Source organism: Lolium perenne, chromosome 5, assembly GCF_019359855.2.
Source record: "Lolium perenne isolate Kyuss_39 chromosome 5, Kyuss_2.0, whole genome shotgun sequence".
In the NCBI taxonomy this organism is placed as follows: domain Eukaryota; kingdom Viridiplantae; phylum Streptophyta; class Magnoliopsida; order Poales; family Poaceae; genus Lolium; species Lolium perenne.
Window position 1 is genome coordinate 203,334,110 of NC_067248.2, and position 13,162 is coordinate 203,347,271.

Consider the following 13,162-nt stretch of genomic DNA (forward strand, 5'->3'; position numbering starts at 1 on the left):
CCGTGGTCTCCCTGGCCGGAGTCCCCGGCGCGGTCGAGCCACAACAAGGTGCCTCGCCGCCCGGGGACCTCGACGACGCCGCCGACGACGCCCACAGGGGCTAGGCGGCGCACCGGCGGCCACCGCGCCGCCGACCAAACCCTAGAGGGTTTTTTATTTTCTGTTTATATTTTAGTTTAAATTTAAAAGCCCATATAGGGGCTTCTTTTGTTAGTTTTATTTGCCCAAAATAGGGCTATGTACTAAATTTGCCCAAAATAGGGCATATGTTTAATCAAATATCGTTTAAATTTGCCATTTTCATTTTTTTTTTTTGAGAAGAGCCATTTTCATTTTGTTTTCGTGTTTCTCCAATTTGTGATGCGTCCGCGCGTTGGGCGTAGCGCGCGACCCAAACGGACACGCGGACGCGGGACGCTGTCCGCGTGTCCGGGCGGCGACCCAAACGGCCCAAAACGGACGGCCCAGCGAGTCCGTTTGGGTCGCGCGGTTGGAGATGCCCTAAGCTACCAAACACGCCCGAAGAGAAGGACAAGAATTGAGATTCAAGGAGAAGCCCCGCCTATACACTCGAACGTTCTTCCTTTTGTACTTGTCCACCAAGCCTGCCCCGCACCGCATGCATGCCCGCCAGCGAGCGGCGACACGCGCGCGTTGGTGTTCAGCGCCACATCCGCCCACTAGAAAGAAACTGGTTTCTCCTCCCCCGCTGCAGGCCCGCCGCACACGTAGCTCTCGCCGACTGGTCGACACGCGCGCCAAGCCGCGATCCGGGCCCACCAATCAGCGACACAACCCCATGGGCCCACCCTTCGATATAGCGACGAACTGCCAGAGCTTTTCGCTCGAAAGGCCCAAGGCAAGAGCTCCTTCCTTCCTTCCCGTCGACGTCGCCGCATTTCCCTTTTTCCCAATCCGCCTCCGCCTCCTCTCTCCACCACCGAAGCTCCGCTCATGCTTCTCCCCTCCCCGCCCCGCCCCCGCCTCCCCGCCGCCGCCGCGGCCCACCGGAGCGCCGCGCCCGCCGCCGCGCCCTTCTTCCTCGTGCTCCGCCGCCGCCAGCGCCGGCGGCGCCACCGGCCCTACACCCTCCTCCGCGCCTCGCTGCCCGACCTCCTCGCCAGCCTCCCGGCCTCCCTCGCGCTCGTCGGGCCCGCGGCGGCGGCCGCGGCCGCCGCCCTCGTCTCCTCCTTCGCCTCCCCCGCCTCCTACCTCCGCCCCCCCCGCCCCCCCCCGCCCCCCCCCTCCCCCCTCCCCCTCCTCCTCCTCCGCCGGCGACTGGATCCTCTTCACCACCCCGACGCCCTTCAACCGCTGCGTGCTGCTGCGGTGCCCCTCCGTGTCCTTCGAGGACGGCGGCCTGCTCCTCGACGGCGTCAACGACCGCCTGCTCACCCACGACCGCCACTACGTCAACCTCAGCCGCGGCCGCATCCCCGCCGCCGCCGCCGCCGCGCAGGGCGCCGGGGCCCCCAGTGAGGAGGTGTCCTACCAGAGGCTCTGCATCCCCGCGGAGGACGGCGGGGTCATCGCGCTCGACTGGCCCGCCAATCTCGACCTCCACAAGGAGCATGGCCTCGATTCCACCGTGCTCGTCGTGCCCGGCACCCCCGACGGCAGCATGGACAGCGGCGTCCAGATGTTCGTGCTCGACGCGCTCAAGAGCGGCTACTTCCCCATTGTCATGAACCCCAGGGGATGCGGCGGGTCACCGCTTACCACGCCCAGGTAAAATCATTCACCGTTCTTTCACAGTCTACAACTCTTGATGGTTATATACAAGTTTTGAGGTGTGGCAGTGATGGATATCTTGCCTAACATCTGTGTAGGTTCTAAACAAACTGCTTCTGCAGGTTATTCACAGCGGCCGACAGTGATGATATATGCACAGCAATAGGCTTCATAAACAACAAAAGGCCGTGGACGACAATAATGGGTGTTGGGTGGGGGTACGGTGCCAATATGCTGACAAAGTACCTTGTCGAAGTCGGAGAGTCTACTCCTCTTACAGCTGCTGTTTGTATTGACAATCCTTTTGACCTACAAGAAGCAACGAGATCGTTTCCTCATAATGTAGCTCTTGATCAAAAGCTCACGGCTGGCTTGGTCGATATTCTGCGTGCTAATAAGGTTCTGCCACCACACTCTATAGTCCCCTGAAATGGTCCGAATAATAATTAACTCCATTTGTGAGCAGTCTTTGTAAGGTAGTCGAGATAATTGATGTTTTTTTTTCAGGAACTCTTTCAAGGAAAGGATAAAGACTTTGATGTTCAGAAAGCTTTGTCAGCCAACTGTTTGCGGGACTTTGATGGAGCAATATCCATGGTTTCACATGGGTTTGCTACTGTTGATGATTTCTATGCGAAAAATAGCATGAGGCTATCAGTTGCCCGTGTGAAAATACCTGTACTCTTTATACAGGTATAAGTTCAAAATATAGTTTATATGATCAATGGTATACCTTATTCATGTCACTACATACCATATTATTCTAATGTCAAGTTATCCAAATGTGAAATACTGATCCAGCTTCAGGCCTTGTCAACATCATTTATCTAGTTATCTAATTTAAAGCCATGTTTTGCAGAGTGATGATGGGACTGTGCCACTTCTATCAGTACCACGCAGTTCAATATCAGAAAATCCTTTTACCAGCCTTCTCCTTTGTTCTTGTGTACATTCCACTGTCTTCACCTTTGAGAGGTACACTGCGTTGTGGTGCCAGAATCTTACCTTAGAGGTAAACGTTTCATTTTCTTCATTTTACTCCCTGTGGAGGCATTTTTTGTGCCATCTCAAAGAGGAGTTTATATGCATATTTCTGAGTCTTCACCATGATATCTTCCCCCTCCCCCTTCCTGTTCTGTTGGTGTGTGCTGAGTGTATGGGCAAGCACGTGGATGCTCACTCATGATGGGCTTAAGCGTTTCTCCTGGACCTTTTGTTTGATCTACTAGGAGTTGTTTAACCGTTGACAGATCCATTTTAAGCAATTGAACCGAACACTACTTCTTGTAGTACTCCATAGTATCTAACATTCTTATGGATCATGATTCCGAGTACTTATTCCATGTTGCTTATTCCAGCTGTCACTTTTAACTTTTTTTTTGGGGGATTTATGCAGTGGCTGTCAGCAGTGGAGTTTGCGCTTCTGAAGGGTCGACATCCGCTCATAAAAGATGTGGACATCACTATTAACCCATCCAAATCTCTAGCATTCATTGAACCTCAACCAGATAACAAGAAGGTCCCAAAAGATAATAATTTTCATGAGCAATCACAACTGATTTTTTATAATAATGTCCCACATGGAACAAATGGGCTGCTCACTGGTTCTCCAAATGAAAATGCCGGTACTGAAAACAGTGGAAGTGGGCTGTTAGAAGATAATGGTTACATGGATAGGGTTAGCAAAGATTCGGATGAAGAAGAGTCACAAGAAGAGTCAGAAGAGAGTTCTGAAGATGATGAAAGGGGTCATGTACTACAATCCGCAAATCTTGTGATGAATATGCTGGATGCTACAATGCCTGGTACTCTCGATGATGATCAAAAGAAGAAGGTAGATAAGACTTATCAGATATTCTCTGGTGTAGTAAAATTATCCATGCATCGTAACATTTCATTTACAAAACTATAGGCCACTCCCTAAACATCCTAAGTTTGTTTTGACAGTGTATGCATCCTAAGTTACTTTGCTGCACGATGTTTAGTTTTTTAGTTTTATTATTACTGAGGGAGATCTTGCAAGATGCTCTAACTTACCTCTTAAGAGGTAAGACCGTAAGAGGCATATTTAATCCTAGCCGTGCATTGTTCAAATGTAAATTTTGCCATGCCAAGCTTCTTAAATGTTTATTTCTTGTCATAAGGTTATGATGGCAGTGGAACAAGGTGAATCTCTTGTGAAAGCTCTAGAAGAAGCTGTACCTGAAGATGTGCGTGGAAAGCTTACAACTTCTCTGACTGAAATTTTACAATCTAGACGAGGCAATTTCAATTTAGAGGCACTGAAGCGCGGCTGGACTAGTGTAAGATCATCCACCCGGTCAGTGGTCCAAGAAAAGGTCAAAGAGTCAGATCAGGAGAGTGGACATAAGGATGCCAAAATGCTTGATCAGGACAGAAGTGTTACATCCATTGGCGAGGGAGACCAAACGGACACTAATTTGACCTCAAGCGACAGGAATCCTGGAGAAGGGACTGATCTATTACAAGGAAAGCCTTACCAACCTTCTGGAACTCTTGGAATTGGAATTGAAACAGGAAGTGAACAGACTCAACTCAAATCAGAGAAAGGAAACTCTGGAGAAAATGAAAGCAGTGAAGAACAGCACAGGGCCGATGAGGGAAGTGAAACAGCTCCAAGTAATGTTTCGGATAATCAATCAATGACCAACTCAAATGGGGCTCCTAGAGAGCAAGTGCAGTCCGAAGATTCTACAGCAGAGCCGAATCCACAGTCTAATGCGATAGATAAGGAAGGTGACGCAGTTCGTGCCAATGAAGATAAGACTGCACATAATGTTGTTGATCAGAGCATGCAAGTCTCTAAGCCAGAAGAATCTAGACCTCCCCCAGTTAATGTGACACAGGCATTGGATGCCTTAACTGGATTTGATGACTCGACTCAAATGGCTGTCAACAGTGTATTTGGAGTTCTCGAAAATATGATTGACCAGTTTCAAAAACATCGTGACTCTGAGAATGGGGACAATTCTGAGGGAACCACTGATGAACCTTCTGTAGACGAGACAGAGTCTGATGTGACAGCCAATGTGGACAATGAGTTGAGTGGGAAGGAAAAAAAACCATCCTCTGATCAGCCGCAACATAGTATTTCTGTTGAAGCTCGTCCAATAATGTCTGAGGATTACACTTCTGGTGAGACTGTTTCTGATATAATCGTCCCACCTTCGAAAGGAAAGATAAGAGATTCTAAAAAAAACAAACATGGGAAGTATGTGAATGGTGATATTACAAAGCAGGGCAGTGACTCACCTGATTATTTATTGGATATAGCTGCCAATCCTTATTTGAAGGTGCAGCATGCTTTGTACCTTCATGAGTATCTTTCAAGACAATTGCAACTACAGTCACCAGATTTGAACTCAGCAACTGATCTTTTCCTTGATCCGCAAGAGGGTAAATGGAAACTAGCAGATCAAATGGACAATCTGCAAGACGGCATTTCTAAATCTGACAAGCATAACAGCATTGAGGAAGAGATCGAACGTGCAGATTCCTCCCAAGCTCTACCTAGGAGAGACAATGTTATGTTTCCATCATACTCGCTTCTGGGGAACTTCGCAGGAAATGAGAAGTTGCCTGGTAATGCTTTGAGACAGACCCTCACATACTTCATTACTGATGAATTATCAAATGTCCTCAAAACTGAAGTTGGTCGCAAATTGGGGCTTAAAAGTACCGAGAAACTTCAAAGAAGACTTGCACATGATGTAGAAAGACTCGCTACTCAGGTTTCTAGAACTATTGTGCGCGATTGTGAATTATACAGAGCTACATCTGTGCAGAGAAATCCAACAACTGTGAAATTTGGTGTGGTTCATGGAGAAAATGTCATTGAAGCTGTATCAACTGCAGTTCAGCAATCTGCTGATCTGAGAAATGTTCTTCCAGTTGGCGTCATAGTTGGTGTAGCTTTAGCATCTTTAAGAAATTATTTCCACGTTGGTGTCTCTAAGCATGACAACCTTACAAAAGCTGCAGTGAAGTCAGGAATTTTAAATGAGGATCTTATTGTTCAGGATGCAGACAAAGCAAATATAGATAATCCATCCTCCAGAAAAAAACTAGAAAATACAGATCATCATATTGAAAAAACTGGACAGCACAAGCAGCAGGAGATAACAAGGTCAGAGGGTAAAGGCATGATGGTTGGGGCTGTTACAGCTGCACTAGGTGCCTCTGCCTTCGTAGCACATCATCAAGTAAGTAAATAATGCCCTGTTGTTTCTTTCTTGTTCATTGTTCCATTTGTGCGTATGTGCACATGCACACGCCTTTGGATCATGTTTAAATGTAGTTAGATGAGGAAATAACATGCCTTTGGATCATGTTTAAAGGTAGTTGGATGAGAACATAACAGTCATATTTCGACATTTTTCTTATCACTTGAATCAAAGACATGGACGATGGAGTTAGTCAAGCTTTTTGTTTGAACGTCAGTCCAAATTTCTTGTATAGGCATAGTATATTATCAGGCAACAGGTACTAGTTCTGGCTTTTCAGTTGTCACGAGTTCAAGTAGTGCACAGAGATTGATTATTATAGCACATTACATGTTACACCAAAACAGAGGCATACTGCAAATTTAAAATCCTAATTCTTGTTATGGAGATATTTGATTTAACATTTTTTAGTAACAATACATATTTTCTTATATCTCAGCAAAAGGAAGTTGAGGAGCATGAGATTGACGAAACTGAACAGGAAAAGAGTCAGAACAACTTAGTGAACAGCTTTGCTGAGAGAGCCATGTCTGTTGCAGCTCCTGTAGTACCCACAAAGGGTGATGGTGAGGTTGATCATGATAGGTCTGTTTAATGTTCCCATCTCATTTATCGTTTTTATTATCTCTTTGTTATCTCTTGAATACGCTTACCATGTATGACTTTTACAAGCAGGCTCGTTGCTGTTTTAGCTGAACTTGGACAACGAGGTGGAATTTTGAAATTTGTGGGGAAAATCGCTCTACTCTGGGGAGGTATTCGTGGTGCTATGAGCTTGACTGACAGGCTTATCTTGTTTTTACGTATCAGCGAACGTCCCTTACTCCAGAGGTCAGTTTTTTCAAATTCTAATTCGCTCCAAAAATAGAATAAAAAGTTCACATGTCACTATCCCATAGATTATGATAGAAGGATATAAAAGTTTCTAAACAACTGGCTAAAGTGCCTCTGAATTGCAGCTGGCCTCGAATGAGCCCACCATAATTTCCAATCATTTGAGTATTCCAAACTTGAATCAATCATATTATTGAATGACCTTGTGAAAGTGTGAAGTAGTTACCGACTTGCTACGTGACAACTCAATCACAACTGCTTGATTTGTCTTTAGTGGGGATGATGAAACGACTACCAATCCAGCATCATGACCAACTGAACGATTTAGGAATTTGTGTTACATCTTGTTTCCTGCCTGAACCACTTCGCATGGCATGTTTACTTTGCCATTTCAAGTAGCTATAGATGGTTGAACATAGTGTTTCCATCTTTCCCTGTTACAGTTGAGCCAAGCTGGTAGCCTACATACAATACAAATACCTGATATGTCTGCAGAAGCGTTATGAGATGTAACCAATGTTTGACGAGTCATATTTTCTTATGTTTTTTACACTATTTTCATCAAACCGGAAGAAACCACAGGCATATTACACCCAAAACAACGCCCCTCCTATATTTGCACCACACCCATCTATGCAAAACACTTAGTTAAACAACTACACCACCATCTTCTCATGCTCCTCCAAGGTTCTATCGCGCCAGCACCTTCCTGGCGGGCTTTTCTACTGCTATCAAAGCTCGAGTCCCAAATCCTCCAGCAAAAGGCCTTGCATGATTCAACTATTTTTATCTACTTTTATACTAAGATCAGAAGTCCTTTCCTTTTTTATGGATTCCAGAAACTGTCCTTAAATTTTTGGTTCAGCCAACAGATTTTACATGCCACTTAATTGCACTTCCAAAATAATGGAACTGATGATTGTTTATTCATATATCACTACCAGCATTATCAGTGAGCGGCTCACTCTGGACTATAGTGGTTATTTGAACAATGGTTTGCTTGAATTTGTTCTTTTACAGCAAGTTTATGTGAAATAGTGAACACTGCGTCGATATATTAAACCTATTATAGCTTTTCATGGTGATGTCTTCTTATCATGGTATGAGTAACTCGTCCTTTTCAATTCTTAGGATCTTGGGATTTTCCTTCATGGTACTTGTTCTATGGTCTCCTGTTGTGATTCCTCTACTGCCAACACTTGTTCAAAGTTGGACAATAAGCGCTTCAACAGGAATTGTTGGAGATGCTTGCATTGTTGGCCTGTATGTATCTATAATGATACTTGTCATGCTATGGGGAAAAAGAATACGTGGCTATGAAAATCCAGTTGAGCAATATGGGATGAATCTTACATCTGTGTCAAGGGTATGATCATTGCCTTGCCTTGTGTGCAAATATTTGTCGAATGCCGCCTACACATTTATATATGACAGCTTAACTTTTGACTGCAGGTGCAAGAATTTCTGCAAGGTCTTGTTGGAGGCGTGGCTGTTGTTTGGTTGGTGCATTCGACAAGTATTTTACTTGGCTTTGCAACTCTTCGAGAAGGGCCCTCTTCATTCTTAGCTAGACCATTTGATCTTCTCAAATATTCAAGTAATTCCTTGTTGCTAGCTCTTAGAGGGTTTATCACAGCAACTAGCATTGCTGTGGTGGAAGAAGTGGTTTTCCGATCATGGCTTCCGGAAGAAGTTGCGGTTGATCTTGGTTACTACCATGCCATTCTGATGTCTGGACTTGCCTTTTCTCTAATTCACCGGTATATCCATTCAAGGCACAATCCCTTCTGTTATTTTACTGCTTTACTTTTTAAAACGCAGTTCATGTTATTGTCGGTAATTCTCTAGGCAGTCATAACTGAATACTAATGAGCAACTGAGTGTGGTTTGGGAGGCAATATTAGTTACGTTGACACATGCCACCGTGGTGAGGTGGGTGGGTTTGCGTGTGTGTTCTAAACCTTTTTTTTGTTTATGGTTTGAAGAGCAATTCTAACATTGCACAAAAGAGAATGAGTGGAGTGAACCTTTTCTTATATCGTTTCTGGACTGTATAAGAGCCCAATCCTACAATTAAAGCTCGATCTCACCTCCTTAAAAAAACAAATTATGTTACATTTTTTTACTAATCTAGCATGAATGGTTGTGCTACCAAGCAAGAAGTAACAAACATGATTTTGACGTTTTTGCAAATGAATGGCAGGTCTCTACCTTCAGTACCAGGTTTCTTGCTACTTTCTCTGGTGCTATTTGGGCTTAAGCAAAGAACGCGAGGGAATCTTGCTGCACCAATTGGCATGCGTTCTGGAATTATGACTGCTAGTTATCTCACAAGAAGTAGCAGCATTATTACATTCAAACCTGAAACACCATTATGGATGATTAGCACATACCATCTGCATCCTTTCGATGGTGCAATTGGCTTAAGTATATGTGCGTTACTTGCTATTCTTTTCTTCCCGCAAAAACCTGGTCAGAAGGATACCTCTCTCTCATGACAATCAGGAGGACCCAAAAAAAAACTCTTGAGGTGAGTTTCAACAAGATCTCATGGGCGGAAAGTTAGCACTGAAGGTTTGCTCTAGTTTGCCATGTTGAAAGTTCAGCTCAAAAATTGCTGGTGTACTGTAACTTGCTCAAAAAGATCACCCAGTTAGCTCCTCCTTAACACTGAAGGGCGCTGCTGATGAATTTGGGTTTATGCGGGATTAATCACTGGCAAGCTTATATGTCACTCTTTTCATGACTACTATGGATGAACTCGCAATATATTTCAACATGGTACAAGATAAACTCCAAACGTGGATGATTTATTTCATTCGTTGTAAGGTATGTATGTTTTAACTAAAACTGTACTTAATTTCTAGTCTGCTAAATTGCTAGCTAAACTCTCCACAATTGAAATCCAGGTGTATGGATGCCTTGGAGAGAGACATCAGACATGATAAAATAGAAGTTTGATACTTGTGCCCTTTTGCCGAGTATGCTGTGCAGGCAGTCTGATTTTGCTCCCTTTATAGTTATACTGACTAGTTGACATATAGGTTTAGTCTGTAGATATGATTAGTCCCCTTTTCTGTTTTACTGAAAATCGGAATGCAAGCATGCCCAAGTTTTTTTTCGAGAATTAAAAGATTTTTTTTTTCGAGAATTGATGCCCAAGTTTTGAGGTAACAATTTTTGACAATACACTGTATGTAGAAAATAGGCACATGATAGACTTAGCAGATATGTATGTTCCTCATCTTCTCACTGTAAGTTTAACTGTAAATGTAATGCTCCCCTCATGTAAAGGAGGATCTTTTGAGATCTACAAGCAAAATGTCCAGATGTATTATACATTTATACCTGTATATACTCTTTAGCTGTCTTCTTCAGAAACTATTGTCTTACACTCTAGTGACCATCTGTTTTCTTAGTTCAGAATTAATCATGGGAATTGCTCTGAAATAATATGAAACCTTAATTCTGTATGTTCTGTTTATTATCTGATCTTCATGGAATAATATATAGGGTACAAATCGGAAGAGACTTGGATTACAAGTCAAAGTTGTAATGTACATGGCTTAAACACAATTGTATCTCTAATCTGCAATATAGTGGATAAAACAGAGGAAACTTCAGTCCGGCTAAATACTCAAATCATTCTCCAGAAATAAACAAGAGTTCAAATAGCGCTGAGCAGCCGCCTTCGGCACAGAGCAGGAACCGAGCATGCTCTGCTCCGTCTCTCTCCTCCCCTGAAAAACAGAGGCGGCGGCTAGGGTCTAACCTAGCAGGTACGGCCATCTGCCTCATCCTTGCCCTCTACGATCGAGAATTGACGAGTTTCTGCCTCCTTTGCTAGCTGCTCTCTGGTGGGAGAAGCTCGGTGATAGAAATGTTCCTAAAGTTAAAGTCTTGTCAACCAGCATCATCATTATGGTGGCTATGGCAGTGTTGACTGAGACAAGAATAAAATATAATCGTCTCCTTGTCCTCTCGGCGTTGAAGAGCGCAGGAGCATCATCATTACGGTGGCTATGGCAGCGTTGAGTGGGACAATAATAAAATATACTTGCCAATATACTCGCCTTCTTGTCCACCTCGTCGTCGACGTTGAAGAGCGCAGAGATTTGTCTGGTCGCCGTTTTCATGAAGTGGTGGATTCAGATCAATTCAAGGTTCCATGGCAAAGGCTTCGACTCTTAGCGTTTTCATGAAGTGGTGGATTGAGATCAATTCAAGGTTCCATGGCAAAGGCTTCGACTCTTAGCGCTGATTCTTGGGGGCACGTGCACCAAGTCTTCTTGACTGTAATCAACAACGTTCGGCTGGCTTCAGTAAGGAAGCGGTGGCATGTGAGCGGCTCACTCTGGCGATAGTAGTGGTCTCTAAGTGGTCAAAATATCTCGATGTACTCCCTCCGTCCCTAAAAAAGCTGCTCAACTTTATTAAAAAACAGATGTATATAGAGGCAGGAATCCTCGAGCAACGGGGGAGGGTATGGAGCTCGTTCACTCATGAAAAGAATCCGAATTTTAGTCATAGATACATAAAAATCTAGAAAAAGTTCAGCTATTTCTTTTGAACAGAGGGAGTAGTTTTTATTATGTTTGAAATGTTTTGTACTTCATGTGAACTCATGTACTACCTCGGTCTATACACATAGAGAGGTGAGATTTATCTAAATCTAGATGTAGCGTTTAGATACATCTAGATTTATACGAACCCTAAACACATACAAAGGGGATAATAGATTTGGATCTTTCCGGAAAAATAAACAGCGTTGAGCTTTATCTTGTACTGAGAGAGTATGCTGTAGTTAAGGTTTGCACCCAGATGCGACAACCCCCTTCCCCGCTCTTGTGTAGCTACAATATTTTGAGAGTTTCCTCGTGCTGCTGGCATTGTCGACCGGAGATGGTGGAGGGGAGGCACCGGTCTCTGTAGAGTAGGTTGTATAGTCTGGATTTTCTTCCCGTTGTGGAGTCTTGGAGTAGAGGGCTAGATCTTTTGGGCCAGATCTGGCTGTTTCTGGTTTAGGTGATCTTCGCTGTTAATCTCTGGTGGTAGGAGGTGGAGCAGGTGGAGGAGTTTGAGCCAGGCATCTCCACTAATAAGCCTTGGTCGAGCTTTGATGCTCTGGTGCTCTAGCGCGGCGCCAGGCAGTCGTCATCGAGCTTCTCGTTTCTCTCGGGCGGCCATGGTGGTGAGGGAGGAAATGGGTCGATCCAGGCGGCGAGCTCAAGGTTCAAGCGCTCCTGCCTTCTTCCTGGAGGCCTTGAAGTCTTCTTCTTCTCGGCCGGCCGTGGGTGTGGGGGGGGGGGGGAGTATGGAGAGCGCTTCTTCGCTTTCGGATCAAGATCTAAGGTGGTGGGGTGGTTGAGTGCTAACTCCGGCCAACACTCAGGAAGCTACCAATTTTCGCGGAGTTCCCAAGCGGCGGCTGCTATACGTTGTCGCTATCTACGATAGATGGAGCCACTCCGATCTCGGGTACGATGGTGGCCCGAGTTTTTTCTTCTTCCAGGCCGTTGTGCCGATGTGGAGGATCTTCCCCGGCCTCGGCAGCCTCGGCAAGGGATCCACAGCCGGCGTTGCACCAAATGGCTTGTTCCCCGGTGGCAGCGCAGGCACCCGAGCCTCGAGGTCTCGCAGATGCGGTGGAGAAGACAAGGAACCTGATTGCGGTTTTACTCTTTTTTCCAATGTCTTTCTTGTAAAAGTACTAGTCTTATCTTCTATTTCGTTATCTCTTAGGGACTTTGCTGTAAATTTGTACCCACCTCTGAATTAATGAAGCTTCCACGGCCTTGGGACCCCTACCGTTAGAAAAAAAAACACTTTTCCTAATAGACAGCTAGCTGTTTTGCAATTCGCAAACAGTCACTTTTTTCACCGTCTGATGTCTTCACGAATCTCCGCGCAACTCTGTCTCGCTTGTATGTTCTCTGTCGAGGCCTCGTCCGTTAAGTGAAGAGTTTGCTTTCTAGTCTAAAAAAATCATTTATCTGTCCGAAGGCATCCACTGCTCTCTCTCGTGTTGGTCTTTTGAGCTGCGGTGACACCGCAACCTGCTTGGCCGGTGTCGGAGGGGGCGGTGTCTGCAGCGACGCCGCATTCTAGTCGGCCATTGTCGGAGGGAGCTGTACTGCTCGAGTCGGGGAGAGCACCGACGCGGAGTGGTGACGCGGCCGACGCCACAGCTTGCTCTAGCAGCGATGAGGAGAGTTGCTGCTAACACCCTTCTCCTTCCAACGGGGAAGAGGTCGGCGGTTCACTCGAACGGAAGGCATGTGCTCCGCCGGTGAGATGGGTATTCTCATGTCATCCTTTCTGCTTATCTTATCTGATCTCTTATTATGTCCATT

General features: G+C 45.1%; 1 protein-coding gene across 1 annotated transcript; it reads left to right on the top strand.

The window, feature by feature from the left end:
* Positions 1–1,246: 1,246 nt before the first annotated feature.
* Positions 1,247–10,190, top strand: LOC127301457 (uncharacterized). Its single transcript, XM_051331703.2, has 12 exons — positions 1,247–1,728; positions 1,854–2,130; positions 2,239–2,424; positions 2,591–2,743; positions 3,128–3,565; positions 3,876–5,954; positions 6,415–6,560; positions 6,651–6,806; positions 7,941–8,175; positions 8,262–8,569; positions 9,013–9,638; positions 9,719–10,190. Exons 1-11 carry the CDS (start codon positions 1,622–1,624, stop codon positions 9,305–9,307), a joined length of 4,380 nt encoding a protein of 1,459 aa, XP_051187663.1. The 5' UTR covers positions 1,247–1,621; the 3' UTR covers positions 9,308–9,638; positions 9,719–10,190.
* The last annotated feature ends 2,972 nt before the right edge of the window (positions 10,191–13,162 follow it).